The 16,980-nt window shown below is 53.5% G+C and overlaps 1 protein-coding gene across 3 annotated transcripts; it reads right to left on the reverse strand.

Moving 5' to 3' along the window:
- Positions 1-1,611: 1,611 nt before the first annotated feature.
- LOC115601150 (C-factor-like) lies at positions 1,612-9,610 on the reverse strand. 3 transcript variants are annotated; one of them, XM_030470744.1, is made up of 6 exons: positions 3,624-3,834; positions 3,222-3,273; positions 2,847-3,034; positions 2,445-2,603; positions 2,009-2,128; positions 1,612-1,814 (listed from the first exon to the last, which is right to left on the reverse strand). In XM_030470744.1, exons 1-6 carry the CDS (start codon positions 3,768-3,770, stop codon positions 1,701-1,703), a joined length of 780 nt encoding a protein of 259 aa, XP_030326604.1. In that variant the 5' UTR covers positions 3,771-3,834; the 3' UTR covers positions 1,612-1,700. The 3 variants fall into 3 exon arrangements, with proteins under 3 accessions (XP_030326604.1, XP_030326605.1, XP_030326606.1); XM_030470746.1 differs by lacking the exons at positions 1,612-1,814; positions 2,009-2,128; positions 2,445-2,603; ... (1 more) ...; positions 3,222-3,273; positions 3,624-3,834 and adding exons at positions 7,326-7,528; positions 7,741-7,869; positions 8,095-8,253; ... (1 more) ...; positions 9,044-9,095; positions 9,446-9,610; XM_030470745.1 differs by lacking the exons at positions 3,222-3,273; positions 3,624-3,834 and adding an exon at positions 8,573-8,745 and having other exon boundaries at positions 2,847-2,897.
- Between the last annotated feature and the right edge of the window lie 7,370 nt (positions 9,611-16,980).

Genomic DNA, 16,980 nt, shown 5'->3' on the forward strand with positions numbered 1-16,980 from the left:
AAATAAAATAGAATAAAATAGAATAAAATAAAATAAAATAAATTAAAAAAATTAAATTAAAATAAAATAAAATAATATAAACCAAACCAAAATAAATAAAATACATTAAAATAAAATAAAAGAAGAGAAAAGAAAAAGAAAAAAAATATCTTGAATGTCACTGTGGGTGTGCGTCATCCAGACAAGCATCACAGCCACACATCCACAGCCCAGCAGCTGGAGTCCTAGTGCTGGCCATGCTGGGCCTGTGCTGGCCCCTCTCCAGAGGCTGCTACCTTCCCCTGGGCCTCCTGACCTGCTGGGGCCAGGGCTGCTCCAGCAGCTCCTGCTGTGCTGGCTGAGGAGGGCTGAGGAGGGAGCAGGAGGGATGGGACTGGCTGGCATGGCGGGCAGGCCCAGCGAGCCTGGACCCACTCCCCATGTGCTGCCCGAGCTCCATGTGTCCTTCTGTCCCACCTGGGACCAAGCGTTCCCCACTGAGGGGGAAGGCAGCAGGTCCCTGTGACCCCCAGCCCCTCGGGCATCCCCAGGCCGAGGAACATCTGCATGGCCCCAGCGGGACCCCATATCCAGGACACCCCAAGCCCTCAGGGGCAGCCCCCGTCCAGGAGAAGGGCTCTGCACCCATTCTGGTGCCTCCTGGAGGGAACATCGCCAGAGAGTGGGTCAGCATTAAGGGGAAGACTGGTATGGGTGGTGGTGTAGTGGGTGTCTGCTAGGAGCTGCCTGATGAGGAGGAACAAGTGCATGAGGCCTTCCACAGAATCATAGAATGACAGACTGGCTTGGCTTGGAAAGGACCTTAAAGCTCATCCAGTTCCAACCCTCCTGTCATGGACAGGGATGCCTCACACTGGACCATGTCGCCCAAGGCTCTGGCCAACCTGGCTTAGAACACTGCCAGGGATGAGGCAACCCATGCCAGTGCCTCACCACCCTCACAGTAAAGATCTTCTTTATACCTAACCCCACCTTCCCCTGTTTCAGTTGAAACCCATTCCCACTTGTTCTATCACTACAGTCCCTAATCAAGAGCCCCTCGCCGGCATCCTTCTAGGCGCCCTTCAGATACTGGAAGGCTGCTCTGAGGTCTCCACGCAGCTTCTCTTCTCCAGGCTGAACAGCCCCAGTGTTCTCAGCCTGTCAATAGGCAGAAGCAGCCTCGCAGTTGCAGGTCCTGGTCTTCATGGGGGCTTTTAAACTCCCTGATATCTGCTGGAGGAGCAACGCTGCAGGGCACAAGCAACCCATGAGGTTTGCAGGAGGCATCGGTGACAGCTTCCTGCCAGATGGGGTAGAGGAGGCAGTGAGGAGCAGTGCTCCGATGGACCTTTACTTGCAACCCAGGACGGGTATACTGGGAGGAGTGACTGAAGCAGCAGAAGGTTGTGCTGCCATACAGAGGGAGAGCAGTGGGATGAGCCCCTCTGTGCCCATAGACAAAGCCCTGCCAGGATGACAGCCGGGTCCCCAGTCAGAGGAGAACCAATCTTCAGACCAACCCAGCAATTACATGCAGAAATAACTCTGAGAAGTTCTCTCAGAGTGCTACTGAAGACTCTTACAATGATAGTGAACCAGAGACCAAGAGGAGGGCTCAAACAGTGCTGCTTATTGTTCACAGACGCACATTTATTAAGGCTCAGGCCCAACATGGTGCATTAGCACAGGGCCCTGCAGCCAGGATCCCGGCTGGCATCTCACCAGGGAATGACCTTCCCTTCCCAGCTGAGGAAGGTGCCGGTGTCCTTCTCGGAGAGGGAGGAGAGCACCTTCAGCATCCCTTGCACGCTCTCATCCACCGTCAAGGGCGGCTGCAGGGGCAGAGGGAGAAGAGTGAGGAGAGGCCAGCACAGGGCAAGGAGAGTTCCCCGTGTCTCATCTCCTGTCCTCACACACCTCCAGCTCAACGTATCTGCCAAGTTGCTCCCCAGAGCCCAGTATGTCTGGGACTGTTCACGAATTTCTTCTGGAATTTCTTCCAGACCCTGGTGAAGAACTCTCTTACCTTATGTGCTCCTAATCTCCCCATGTCAGTTTGCACCCATCCAGGGTGCAGAGCAATGCAGAGGATGCCATCTTCCTTGTACCTCAAGGACTGGCACTTGGTCAGCATGTTCAGGGCGGCCTGTGGGGAGATACCACAGCGATGGCGGTGGGAAGACAAGGCTGGCTGCAAGGGGATATGTGCACCCACATGGTGACGGCTCCCCAGGGCACACAGTGCTGCTGAACTATCCCTTCGTGTATGCTTGGCCCTTCCAAGGCTCATCCCGGCACGTCCATCTCATGTAGGACAAGGGCCAGGCACAAGAATGTGCTGTGAGAGGGACCTCAGTCACACCACAGAGAGGTGTAGGGACTGAATGCGAGGTTAATGGGTGATGTGAGATCATGTGAGGCGGAAAATGCTTGAGCTTATGCCCGGAGCAGTGCAGCAGTACCTTGCTGCAGCGGTATGACACAACTTGTCCATATTCCCATCCAAAGACATCTGTAATGGAGCCGGCAATGCTGGACATGTTGATGATGGCTGCTCTGCTGCAGCTCAGTGCTGAGCCTGGGCTGCCCTGGGCAGCCTTCTTCAGCAAGGGCAGGAACTCCTGCGGGGAGAAAGAGGGGACAAGGGCACACACGAAGATGGCACAGAGGACAGGACCAGGACAGCGGGCAGTGCTGGCACCAGCACTGGAGCATCCTCCCACTGCTCCAGCCCGCCAGGCTCCAGCTCCTGAGCTTCAGCCCGCAGCTCCAAGAGCTTCTCATCATGTGGAGCAGAGGCAGGACCCTCTCCCGCCAGCCTTTGGTGATGTCCCGGGACAGCCCAGTTCGAATGAGGGTCTCACCTGGCCCATCAACAGTGGCCCAGTCGTGTTGGTGGTGTAAACGCGGGTCATGTTCTCCAGCGTCTCCTGATCAAGTAAGTTTATATTTGCAATCCCCGCGTTGTTGATGAGGAGGGTAAGCCCCGAGCCCCCCAAGTGCTCCCCGACTTGGGCTGCAGCCACCTTGATGCTGGCAGGGTCGGTGACTTCTGCAGAGCCAACATAGGGAACTCAGCACTGCACATCATGGCTTGGAGATGGCAGCACTGGTGTCCCCAGAGGAATGTCTGCCTCCCGGCCCTGGGCTGCTGGCGTGCACAGCACCAGGGCACGCGCCAGGTCTGTGGTGCTGGGCAGATAGGGGAACCGGGGCAAGGACCAGCCCAGGGCACCTACCGAGTGGGATGATGACCAGGTTGCGGTGCTTGGAGGCCAAACGCTGCAGCTCCTGTAGGAGGGGGGTTCGTGTGGGCACGGTGGGGCAGGAGGGGCTGCAAACAGGCTCAGCCTTCCCCAGGCACAGCCCGTGTTGCCCCGGCTCTGTCCCTGCTCCGCCTCGCACCCAGCTCCATGCTCCAGCTCCTGCTCCTGACGGATGGGGAGCGCTCTGTGCCTGCTGCTTGCACCACGGGCCGCTGTCCCCTCGGCACATCCCGTGCACGGCCGGTGCCACCGTGTCCCACCCCTGCCCTGTGCCACCGGTGCTGGAGCCCTTGGCAAAGCCCCTGCATGCTCCAGCCTGTGCCCTGCCCCAGCTCCCATCCCCAGCAGCACCCGCTGTCTCCAGCCCAGCCTCACCTGCGCCCGCTGCCCCGTGGGGGCTCGACAGGCTGCGAAGACCCACTGCGGGGGGTTTGGCATCCCCAGGAAGTGCTGGACCAGCCCCAGGCCGATGCCCCGGTTGGCCCCAGTCACCAGCACCGAGTGGACCCGAAGCCCTGCCATGCTGCTTCTCCTCTTCTGCTCCAGCGGCACTGTTTACTCAGCTCACTCATGCTTCTTTATACCATGTTCCACCCCTCCCACTATGGGCTTACACAAACTATTGGCTCCATGTACAACCTCTCCAGCTCTTTGAACTCTCCAGGCCCCGTTTCCAGGCTGGCAACCAGCCTCTGTTATCAAAGGGCAAAAATCACTTGGTTTTTCAGGCACACACAGTTGACCTTGGCAAAGCTGCCCCGTAATCCAGGAGCTATTGGCCAGTCTGGCCCGGAGAGGCTGTTGTGTGTGAGGAGGGAGGGGGCAGCATGTGGAATGCCCTACGGCTCGGGTGGGCTTGACAGCTTCAGAAGGTGGGCTTTCCACATTGTACCCATATAACACTGGGCACAGGCTGCCCTCATCTCCCTTCTCCAGGACCCTGAGCCAGGTTATGCCTCAGCTGGCCATGAGCAGATGTTCCCTCCCTTGCTCTTGCCTCTTCCAGCCAATGTCCACTCACGGATTTTTGGGCGAAAGACACGTGGAGCGGAGCAAATCCACTGTGGTTCTCTGGCAGAAGGACTTGCATGGCTTCCACATCACCATGGTGCTGGTCATGCTCTGCATCCTTTGGGTGCTGCCTCGCTATGTCCTGAGCTTGGCACCTGCCCACCAGCAGTGGAGTGCTGGGACATTGCTGGTGCTGGGACCTCCACTCTCTGCCTTCCCACTCTCCTTATTAACTCATGCTCTTGTGCCTCCCGTTTGCAACTTTTCTCATGTTCTTTGGGGAAGGCCAAAATTTTGAGGCTTTGCTCGAACCCTTGAGAGATCTTACCCAGCCCTTGCAGCTCTGAAGGCTGTTTAGTCTCATCTGAAAGGCAGGGTCTGAAGATCCTCATCAGCAAGAGAAGTGTCAATACAAGTGTCATGCTGCCATCTGAGAACTCACTACGTGCAGCGTCCCCTCAGCTGGTGGGTTCTGGCTCTCTCAAAGAAGGCATCCCCATCCATCAAGACTGATGGGGCAAGACCAGGAGCATGGGTCTCCTCTACTCACCCGGAGGAGCAGGGAGGCAGAGAAGCCCATCCCCAGCATCTCCAATGCTCCGCTCCTCCTCATCTGGAGCTCCTGCCTGCTCCTTCCTTGGAGAAGGGAAAGGCTTGAGCCTGGCCCCTCCTTGGGGCATCCTCCCTGTCCCCTGCCCTTCTGCTGGGTGCTCCAAGACAAAGGGGATCTTGTGCACGGCCACATATCCTGGCTGGGTGAGACTGACATGGGCATGGAGAAGATTCTGGGCTGTAGGGGAAGGTCAGCAGGAGCGGGTCCCTCCACTGCACCCCTCTCAGGGTAGGCAGGGGCACTTGGTGCTAGAGCCCCAGGATCATCTCTGAAGTCTGCATCGCTGTGTGCATGGGGCTGGAGGCTCTGGAGATGCTCAGGGGCAGGGAGGGGAGCACAGGCCATGGCCATGCTGCCAACACATGATCCAGGCAGGCATGGAGAACACCACAGCAGCCTGGGGACATGTCATCATGGGGCCAGGCCTCCTCAGCCCCAGGAGTCAAGGCCTGAACACCAAGTCATGAACAGGGGAGGTGTACTTTTGATACAGTTACAACAAAGTGGACATTAGTTTTTCTACTAAAGCAAGTATTTTTAGAAAACAAAACATCTCTTCAAAAGCTTTATAAACAACATGTGAATCACAAATACCAAATACAAGGCAGCCATGGAAACATTGGTACTGGAACAAATGGAATATGGTTACTATGCCTGGCACCTCCAGGCCATTGCTCTGCTGTTGCTCAGATCCCTTTAGATAGAAAACTAGCATCAGAACAAAGCTTTTCTAGGATGCTTTTAAGCATGATCTTTGCATAAACAGAGGTTGTAATAATTCTTTAGTAGAAAATATTTTGATAGCAATAAATCCTAAAATAAAATAAAATTTAAAATGGAAATAAAATAGAATAAAATAGAATAAAATAAAATAAAATAAATTAAAAAAATTAAATTAAAATAAAATAAAATAATATAAACCAAACCAAAATAAATAAAATACATTAAAATAAAATAAAAGAAGAGAAAAGAAAAAGAAAAAAAATATCTTGAATGTCACTGTGGGTGTGCGTCATCCAGACAAGCATCACAGCCACACATCCACAGCCCAGCAGCTGGAGTCCTAGTGCTGGCCATGCTGGGCCTGTGCTGGCCCCTCTCCAGAGGCTGCTACCTTCCCCTGGGCCTCCTGACCTGCTGGGGCCAGGGCTGCTCCAGCAGCTCCTGCTGTGCTGGCTGAGGAGGGCTGAGGAGGGAGCAGGAGGGATGGGACTGGCTGGCATGGCGGGCAGGCCCAGCGAGCCTGGACCCACTCCCCATGTGCTGCCCGAGCTCCATGTGTCCTTCTGTCCCACCTGGGACCAAGCGTTCCCCACTGAGGGGGAAGGCAGCAGGTCCCTGTGACCCCCAGCCCCTCGGGCATCCCCAGGCCGAGGAACATCTGCATGGCCCCAGCGGGACCCCATATCCAGGACACCCCAAGCCCTCAGGGGCAGCCCCCGTCCAGGAGAAGGGCTCTGCACCCATTCTGGTGCCTCCTGGAGGGAACATCGCCAGAGAGTGGGTCAGCATTAAGGGGAAGACTGGTATGGGTGGTGGTGTAGTGGGTGTCTGCTAGGAGCTGCCTGATGAGGAGGAACAAGTGCATGAGGCCTTCCACAGAATCATAGAATGACAGACTGGCTTGGCTTGGAAAGGACCTTAAAGCTCATCCAGTTCCAACCCTCCTGTCATGGACAGGGATGCCTCACACTGGACCATGTCGCCCAAGGCTCTGGCCAACCTGGCTTAGAACACTGCCAGGGATGAGGCAACCCATGCCAGTGCCTCACCACCCTCACAGTAAAGATCTTCTTCTTTATACCTAACCCCACCTTCCCCTGTTTCAGTTGAAACCCATTCCCACTTGTTCTATCACTACAGTCCCTAATCAAGAGCCCCTCGCCGGCATCCTTCTAGGCGCCCTTCAGATACTGGAAGGCTGCTCTGAGGTCTCCACGCAGCTTCTCTTCTCCAGGCTGAACAGCCCCAGTGTTCTCAGCCTGTCAATAGGCAGAAGCAGCCTCGCAGTTGCAGGTCCTGGTCTTCATGGGGGCTTTTAAACTCCCTGATATCTGCTGGAGGAGCAACGCTGCAGGGCACAAGCAACCCATGAGGTTTGCAGGAGGCATCGGTGACAGCTTCCTGCCAGATGGGGTAGAGGAGGCAGTGAGGAGCAGTGCTCCGATGGACCTTTACTTGCAACCCAGGACGGGTATACTGGGAGGAGTGACTGAAGCAGCAGAAGGTTGTGCTGCCATACAGAGGGAGAGCAGTGGGATGAGCCCCTCTGTGCCCATAGACAAAGCCCTGCCAGGATGACAGCCGGGTCCCCAGTCAGAGGAGAACCAATCTTCAGACCAACCCAGCAATTACATGCAGAAATAACTCTGAGAAGTTCTCTCAGAGTGCTACTGAAGACTCTTACAATGATAGTGAACCAGAGACCAAGAGGAGGGCTCAAACAGTGCTGCTTATTGTTCACAGACGCACATTTATTAAGGCTCAGGCCCAACATGGTGCATTAGCACAGGGCCCTGCAGCCAGGATCCCGGCTGGCATCTCACCAGGGAATGACCTTCCCTTCCCAGCTGAGGAAGGTGCCGGTGTCCTTCTCGGAGAGGGAGGAGAGCACCTTCAGCATCCCTTGCACGCTCTCATCCACCGTCAAGGGCGGCTGCAGGGGCAGAGGGAGAAGAGTGAGGAGAGGCCAGCACAGGGCAAGGAGAGTTCCCCGTGTCTCATCTCCTGCCCTCACACACCTCCAGCTTAACGTATCTGCCAAGGAGCTCCCCCAGATCTGGGAGTCCTTGTCTGGGACTGTTCACTGGAAGCTTTGTAGAGCCAAATAAAGAGGTTCTTCCAGACCTTGTTCAAAAGCTCTCTTACCTTTTGTGATCCTGTGTCCCCCATGTTCCCCATGTCAGTTTGCACCCATCCAGGGTGCAGAGCAATGCAGAGGATGCCATCTTCCTTGTACCTCAAGGACTGGCACTTGGTCAGCATGTTCAGAGCAGCCTGCAGTAGGAAGGGCAGGGATGGTGGTAGAGGACAAGGGTGGCTGTACTGGGGTCTAAGCACAAGAATGTGCTGTGATAAGGACCTCCATGTTGTGGCTGAGGACCTGCAGGACCTGAGTCACAAGATGGAGAGGTGCATGAATCACGGGAGGAGACATTGAGGGCTTGGCGGGTGTTTGCTGAGAACAGAAGCTTGGACGCGTGTATTCACCACAGGACATACTTTGCTGCAGCGGTATGAGACAATCTGTGCCGTATCAAACAAATTGAGATCCTCAATGGAGCCCGTATAGCTGGACATGTTGATGATGGCTGCCTTGCTGCAGCTCAGCGCTGGGCCTGGTCTGCCCTGGTCAGCCTTCTTCAGCAAGGGCAGGAACTCCTGCGGGGAGAAGGGAGCAAACAGAAATGTGCATGGAGGCGGCACAGACACAGGACCAACTTCTGCCACGGTGGGCAGCACTGGCACCCGCACTGGAGCACTGGAGCATCCTCCCTCCTCTTCCCACCGCCCCAGCCTGCCAGGCTCCAGCTCGTGAGCTCCAGCCCGCAGCTCCATGAGCTTCTCATCATGAGGAGCAGAGACAGGACCCTCTCCCACTAGTCTTTAGTGCTCCCCTAGGACAGACCAACTCGAGTGAGTATCTCACCTGGCCCATCAACAGTGGCCCAATTGTGTTGGTGGTGTAAACGCAGGCCATGTCCTCCAGAGTCTCGTTATCAAGTGCATTTAATATCACCATCCCCGCATTGTTGATGAGGAGGGTGAGCCCCGAGCCCCCCAAGTGCTCCCCGACTTGGGCTGCAGCCGCCTTGATGCTGGCAGGGTCGGTGACTTCTGCGGAGCCGGCACAGGGAGCTCAGCCCCTCACCCCGTGGTGGCTCAGGGTTCCCTGTGTGCCCCAGGGCAGCACGGACGCAGTGCCTGGTGTCCCGCAAGCACCATTCGTTGGCACGGCTCTTCCCACTGTGGGGCTCCCAGAGGGCAGCACCTGGCACTTGAATGGGGAACCGGGGCAGGGAGAGGCTTGGAGATGGCAGCACAGGTACCCCAGAGGAACATCTGCCTCCCAGCCCTGGGCTGCCGGCGTGCACAGCACCAGGGCACTCTCCAGGTCTGTGGTGCTGGGCAGATAGGGGAACCGGGGCAAGGACCAGCCCAGGGCACCTACCGAGTGGAATGATGACCAGGTTGCAGTGCTTGGAGGCCAAATGCCGCAGCTCCTGTAGGAGGGGAGTTCGTGTGGGCACGGTGGGGCAGGAGGGGCTGCAAACAGGCTCAGCCTTCCCCAGGCACAGCCCGTGTTGCCCCGGCTCTGTCCCTGCTCCACCTCGCACCCAGCTCCATGCTCCAGCTCCTGCTCCTGATGGATGGGGAGCGCTCTGTTCCTGCTGCTTGCACCACAGGCCGCTGTCCCCTCGGCACATCCCGTGCACGGCCGGTGCCACCGTGTCCCACCCCTGCCCTGTGCCACCGGTGCTGGAGCCTTTGGCAAAGCCCCTGCATGCTCCAGCCTGTGCCCTGCCCCAGCTCCCATCCCCAGCAGCACCCGCTGTCTCCAGCCCAGCCTCACCTGCGCCCGCTGCCCCGTGGGGGCTCGACAGGCTGCGAAGACCCACTGCGGGGGGTTTGGCATCCCCAGGAAGTGCTGGACCAGCCCCAGGCCGATGCCCCGGTTGGCCCCAGTCACCAGCACCGAGTGGACCCGAAGCCCTGCCATGCTGCTTCTCCTCTTCTGCTCCAGCAGCATTGTTTACTCCGCTCCCCCATGCTGCTTTATACCATGTTCCACCCCTCCCACTATGGGCTTACACAAACTATTGGCTCCAGGTACAACCTCTCTAGCTCTTTGAACTCTCCAGACCACATTTACAGGCTGGGAGACAGTTCCCATTGTTGAAGTGCAAAAATCACTTGGTTTTTCAGGCACACACAGTTGACCTTGGCAAAGCTGCCCCATAATCCAGGAGCTACTGGCCAGTCTGTCCAGGAGAGGCTGCTGTGTGTGAGGAGGGAGCGAGCAGCATGTTGGAGGCATGTGACATGCCCTATGGCTCAGGCAGGCTTCACAGCTTCACTAGTATCCTGTGGGGCTAGACGGGCCTTCCACATTGAACCATATTGTGCCCCAGATGTCCACCAGCAGACATTCTTGGCCTTGTTCTTGCCTGTTTCAAGCCAATGCCCATTACTCATTTTCCTATGAACAATCCTCTGAGTGGCACAATCCCAGCGTTTTACTGCAGAAGGAAGTGGCCCCTGCATGTTCACGCATCACATCTCTGCTGGTCATGCACTCCATCCCTTTGGGTGCAGTTCTAATTTGAGCGGTCCCTCTGCCAGCGTCACAGAGGGCTCAGGTCCCTGATGCATCCTCCTGCAAAGAGAAATGCCTTGTCAAAGCCCCATTATCCACACTGCCCATATACACGGCGTACTGGCAGTTCTGTGTATCACCAGTGATGCCTTGTCCTTCCGCTGCTTCAGGTGAGGCATTACAGATGTGCAGGGCTGGGACTGGTATGCATGCACATCCTGTGTTCCTGCCCCACTGCAAGTGCAGACATATCTCCAGGAACCTCATGCCAACTCCCTGTTTTCAAGAACCAAGTCCCAGAGCCATCGCATGTGCTGCTGGCGGCAACAGAGGCACTGGCACTACTGACATGCCACCTTCTCCCCCAGGATGTCTTGACATTCGTGTTAACCTCAGGCAGGTTGCATGGTCACCACAGTGCTACCAAACAGGTAGTCCTGTCCTGCCTCACTCACCCATCTCATATTTGGGCAGCTGACCCAAGGGCTGCCATCAGCCCCATCCAAACTAGGGGTGTGATGGGACAAAGCCCCGTTACAGGGGAAGTATCCAGTGAGCCTCTTCTGCGTCTGATGTGGCAGGGTGGTGGACCTGGTGGACTGAGTCAAGAGGAGACCACGGAAATGCTGCAAGGGCTGGAGCAGCTCTGCCTGGAGACAGGCTGAGGGAGCTGGGCTTGTTCAGCTTGGAGAAGAGAAGGCTCCGGGAGACCTTAGGGCAGCTCCAGTGCCTAAAGGGGCTACAAGAAACCTGGAGAGGGGCTTTGGTCAAGGGCCTGTAGGGACAGGACAAGGGGGAATGGCTTTAACCTGACAAAGGGGAGACTGAGATGGGAACTTGGGAAGAAGTTCTTCCCTGTGAGGGTGGTGAGGCCCTGGCACAGGTTGCCAGAGAAGCTGTGGCTGCCCCATCCCTGGCAGTGTTCAAGGCCAGGTTGGATGGTGCTTGGAGCAACCTGCTCTAGTGGAAGCTGTCTCTGCCCGTGTCAGGGGATTGGAGCTGGATTAGCTCCAACCCAAAACATTCTGTGATATGATATGATTCTATGTTCCAGCTGCATGAGGGATCACGCCTTCCATCCGTATCTGCCCTGCCCAGGTCATGGGTCGGGTGGTCACAGTGCACATTGACTCAGCACGGGACAGGCCAGTGTTTTTTATCAGACCAGCACAGACTGCATCTAGATCTGGACGTCACGACTGTGAGAAATGTTCTCATCAATAGCAATGAGTTCTTTCCCAGATATTTTAAAAACAAATGTATATAAAATCTGTTCCTGTCCCAAAACACATATTTACCAAATAGCAGTGGTTTATAGACAGTTTTTGCAAGTAGAGATATGACACAAATCACAAGGGAAAGCTTAGCCTTTTAACACAGAAATTTGCTATTTCTGTATGTTGGTGTTTAAATATCACCACCATGTAACTGATTGAGAGAGAACTGGATTTTGCACGTTCCATCACAGCCTTTCAGCGTGAGAAGCTAAATCCCCTTGATATGCTCTCTCTGCCAAGAGGACCTGGCACGCACATCCCTCTCCAGCTTGCAGGGGTTTTGCAATTCCCCCTGTACTCTAGAACAGCCCCAGTCTTCCTCTGCTCCCACAGTGAGCTTTTCAGAGGATGTTCCTTTGCTCTCACACTCTTGGAGTAAAATTTACTATTTTGTTTGCTCAGAGTGAATCCTGAGATAAAGTCCAGAGCACATGTCTGAAATGCACACAAATGCACATGGATTTCTGTCATGACAAAGGAAAAATAAGACTTATTTGGCAGGTGATAGCCAATTTTCCCCCTTCTGGAACCTGTGGAAAACATTCCCTGCTAACATCTTCATTTAGTTCCTCTGCCGTTATTCAGACTTTGCCTAAAGGTACAACATCAGCACATTAAACACTCCCATATTTCATTCACTTGGACAACCTCATGGTAACCAAGACTCTGGTTTCATTCCTCCTCCCTTCTACTGCCTGTAGCTTTCCTCTGGTGGAAATTCCCCTTTTTGTGGTTCAGTGGTACTTTCTGCAGCAACATCCCATGAACTACTCTTGCTTCCATGGCCACCTAGTGCTGGGCTGTCCATGAAATATTCCTCTGTGGCAACACAACAGCAGCAATCGGCTGCTTCCCTCCTGTGTATCTGCAGCTTGTATCTGGGAGGTAATCCCAGATCTTCCCCCTTCCTCCACCCTGCCAAGTCACAGCCTCTCCTGAAGATCTACACACTTCATTTTTCCCTTCATTTTTCATTTCTTTCCTAAGGCCCTTCATACCTCCTTGTGCTTTTCTGATTCTCCACACTGGGTTGAGATACTTCTTTTGTCTTGCAAATTCTGACCACTTACCATCAGTGCAAAGATCAGGGTCTTCAGCTGTCTGTCTCAGGCTGGTCTCTCACCAAGGACCCCCACAAGCCTCCCCACCTCAGCACACCTCCCAGACCACAGGGCTGGCTTTCAGGGTCTCACAGGTCACTTCAATAGCCTTGTCTATATTGTCACTTTTTAATGACCACAGACCACAGCTATGCTAGCCAGTATATTGCATTTGCACAAGAGCTCTGCTCCTCCAAGGTTTTCTTCTGCTAGGCAGAGGACGAAGCCATCACCCATGGTCTGTTAGAAACCTCCACAGTGCCTCAGAACCAGACAGTGTCAGAAACAAAAGAATCAACCTTTTAAAATCTCCCATTTTTGCTGTGTCACCACCATTTTGTAGCTGTCTGCTGTTTTGGAGTCATAAGTTCATAACACTGACTTGGGGCTCTGTGCTGTGTTGTTGAGTTGAAATAAGCACTGCTTCTCCAGGAGTTGTCCAACCTGGTGCAAAGAGGCAGAGAAGGCAACCAGCCTTGTCTGGCTCATGACCCATCCTCTTCACAAGCGCTGCGACTGTCCCCAGCCCACTGGAAGGGACCTTGGACCAGCTCCAAAGAAGGGATTCAGATGGTTCTTTTGCTCTGAAACATTCTTGCATGGTCTAAACCTTAAGCTGAGCATAAGCATCCGTACACTCCTCTCCCATACCTCTCAGAAAGCAGTGTTTCTTGTATGGATGCTTTCCATGTCAGCACACCAGGAAGGCTCAGAAACAGCTTTCCAAGGCGCAGTCACACCTCCTCCACTCTCAGATGCTGAAAGCTCCAGTGTGCTCATGCTCGCCTCAGTGTTTGCACAATGACATTCCTCCTCTGGCCTCAGAAGTATTGAGAAATGTACTTTTCTTTGCTAGCCAAGGGCATGTGTGCTTGGAACAATCATCTTCAGGAAACTTAATCTACCATGTAAATAAGAATAAACTCATTGCTATCTATCAAGCCTATTTGCTCCAGGGTGTATTCAAGCTGTTTGAGGCCTTGTCATCATGTATTAGTCACTTGCTGAAGAATCAATAGAGGTGAATGAACTGCTAATCAAGGGGTGTGGTGCAAGCCACTCAGCCCTGTAACTGCTGGAACCTGGGCGCATACACCCTCCCTGACTCATTTTCTTTTTGGCTGAAAAGGACTGGTGACACCCCATTGGGAAGCATTCAAGCTGGCACTAAGGGTGAGAGCCTGAGCTTGAATGCAAGCTTCCACTTGCAGTAAGTGGGAGCGCTCACGCCCCATCAAAGTTAGGAGGTCCCAAGAAAGGCTTCTCATGGCACTGTTTCAGAGCTCCCAGTAGACTGATCTGGGTTATACCTGCACTGTATCATTGTATATTCCCTGAGCCCAGGAGCCCAAACACTGAGGGCAGACGCAAAGCACTCAGGGCCCTGGCAGAGCAATGGTGCCTTAACATAAGAAGAAGATAAGGCTGAGGGACGTTTCCAAGCAGTCTCTGCCCAGTGCAGAGGACAGCTACTGGAACTGCTGGGTTTTATAGGATCTAGATCAATCTGTGGGGAACCACATGCCATTTGTGGCTATCTCAGGCAGGGACTAAAGACATTCCTCCTTTCCCAAGCTTATGGTAGCTTCTCTGGTCCAGACTTCCAGAGAATCCCACCAAAGCGCCTGAGCCAGGGTTTTCCTCTAAGCAAAGTATTCCTAAAGACCTTAAACCAGCTCATTAGAAAGAGCAGGCACAGAGGCTTAGATGGGAGCTGGGCTGGATGATTAATGCTGATGGGAATTGAACACAATGCCAAGAGTGGCAAAAAGTGCAGAAAATACCTTCACTCCCCACACTTACTCAGGAGACGAGGGGCAAGTGGGTAGAGCAGGATGGCGGGACTCTACCTGTGGGAGAGAGCACAGAGGAGCCAGTTTTCCTTCAATGCTGCTGGTCTTGGGCAGGGTGGAGGGGCACAAGCATATCCTGCCCAGAACAGGCATCCCCAACAGCAGCCGAGCTGCTGGTAGTAGCAAAAATGTTGACCAACGCACTATCCATAGCCCAAGAAAACAACAGATTTGGACTGAGTTTCAGAGCTTGATTCAGTTGCCCAAAGACAGACACTGGCTGAATGACCGTGGAATTCTCATAAGGTACTGGACTGTACTGGTGCTGTTTTAGGACTGTGAGGAAAGGTACATGGAGAAAGCGTGGAGAAAGAGGATTCCCTGCAGAGCCTATTAGCATCTCTCTAAAGGGATATGCAACCAGCTCTGTCCAGGTCTCTGCACACCAGTTTCACAGGAGCTGGTCTCTCATTGCAAGGAAGGAGAAACGCAAGCAGAGGTGTTTTGGGTGCTGTTGACTCTGCCTTGAGGTTGCAGAGGCCACACAGCCCTGTTCTCTGCTGGATTCCCTCCATGCAGCCTGAGAAGTCTCCTGGACACAACTGCCACCTGGTCTAATGCCCAGGTCTGAGTGGTATTGAAGGTAACAGAAAGCCCACTGCAAATGCAGAGTTTTGAATCCCTGCAGAGACCTCAGTAAAGGTGATTTTTCCCCAGTAAATCTTTCCCAGGAGATGTAAAACACTCCAACTCTTTACACAACCTAACTTGAGCCACAGCATTTGGACTCAGTGCCAGCTAGGAGCCTCAGACCAGGTTCAGAACCACTTTTCTGGGGATATTCCTCTCACAAGAGCAGCCAAGATGCCTCAGGTCCCCAGTTGCAGTGGTGCTGGCAGCTCTGGCAGTTGTCCACGGAGACAAAGCCACTTTGCTGGGACCCAGGAGGACACCTCAGATCCCCTCTAATCTCTTTTCTGCCACCCTCTGCAGGCAGTTGGGTGGGTTATCCTTCCTGCTTCAGCATGATGCCCTGAAGAGTGATCTCAGAACCACCAAGCAAGACAAATGTGGTTTCTCTCTATGATATTTGCTAGCAAGGATGCATGAAAATGGGCTGTCGTACATGAAACAGAGATATGCCCCATCTCAGAAACACTAAGCCACAGGCTAAATGACCAGCTTGTGTGTGGCTTGGTTTGACATCCATGTGCTGGAGTGAGAGGAGGCAGGGCTAAAAAGAGCATTTTATCACCTGATGTGTAGCAACGGAGCTGAGAAAAAAAAAAACCCAAAACAACAACTTCTTTCCAGCCCCTCTTCTTTGTTAAAGACAAAATATATGACCTTCCTCCTAAAAGCCAGGTTGGACAGGGCCTACAGCAACCTGGTCTAGTGTGAAGTATCCCTGCCCATGGCAGGGAGTTGGAACTAGATGATGTTAAGGTTTTTTCCAACCCAAACCTTTCTATTATTCTATAAAACCGTGCTACCTATAAGTCCCCACCAGCTGTTCCACAATGAGAGCCAAGCCTCTCAGCCAGTGGGACCTGGACATTTGACTGGTGCCCTAATTCACACATCAAAGACAGGAAAAATTCTTAAGCCAGCAGTGGGACTTGTTCTTCTGTCGGAAACATCTCAGCTTCATATTATGGGATGCAGCAGGACAGGACATCAGTCATCAGAGTCAGATGGACCACCTGATGGTCCATCACTGCAGCATGGAGATAGCTTTTATGGTGGCCAGAGAGGAGTTTGCAGAGACCACAAGACGCTGGTGCCCACCAAGGCCAGGCAGGGGCTGAGAGCAGCGTGTCTCCAAACAGGTGAAACATGCTCACGTTTATACACTCAAATGCTCCAAAATCCAGTGACATCAGAATCTGGCTTTTTCAGGCAGCAGGGAGACAAAAAGGCCTCTCACAGAGAGACTAGAACACTTTTTATTTTTTGTTGTTGTTGTTGCATTTCTCTTTATTACCTTCTTGGAAACCTCACAATATTTAACTAACAAGGTTTTCACGGAATTGATACTCTTTTATTTGGACATAGGGAACTGAAGCATAAAAGCAGATGAAGCAATGTCCACATTGAAAAGAATTCAATTACAGCGGCTTAGAGCCTGCCTTTTCTTCACAGTTCACATTTATATTCAGAACAGGCTCCTATTGACCTCAGCTGTGGCTGCACATTAACTCTTCCTGCAGAGCAGATCAGAGCAGGGCATTCTGGTATCCAAGGCTTTTGGAGACAAGCCCCTAGGAAGAGTTCGTTAATGTAATTTGCTTGCAGTAGGCAGCATCTGTGTGGAATAGGTGGCCAAAACCCCACTCCTCAGCATGCTGCAGCATAACTGTAGTGATAGGACACGGGGTGATGGGTTTAAACTGAAGCAGGGAAAGTTCAGGTTAGATAGAAGGAAGAAGTTCTTTACTGTGAGGGTGGTGAGGCCCTGGCACAGGTTGCCCAGAAAAGCTGTGGCTGCCCCATCCCTGGCAGTGCTCAAGGCCAGGTTGGACGGGGCTTGGAGCAACCTGGTCTAGCAGAAGGTGTCCCTGCCCGTGGCAGGAGGTTGGAACTGGATGAGCTTTAAGGTCCCTTCCAACCCAAAACAGCCT

Source organism: Strigops habroptila, chromosome Z (genome assembly GCF_004027225.2).
Source record: "Strigops habroptila isolate Jane chromosome Z, bStrHab1.2.pri, whole genome shotgun sequence".
Lineage (NCBI taxonomy): Eukaryota > Metazoa > Chordata > Aves > Psittaciformes > Psittacidae > Strigops > Strigops habroptila.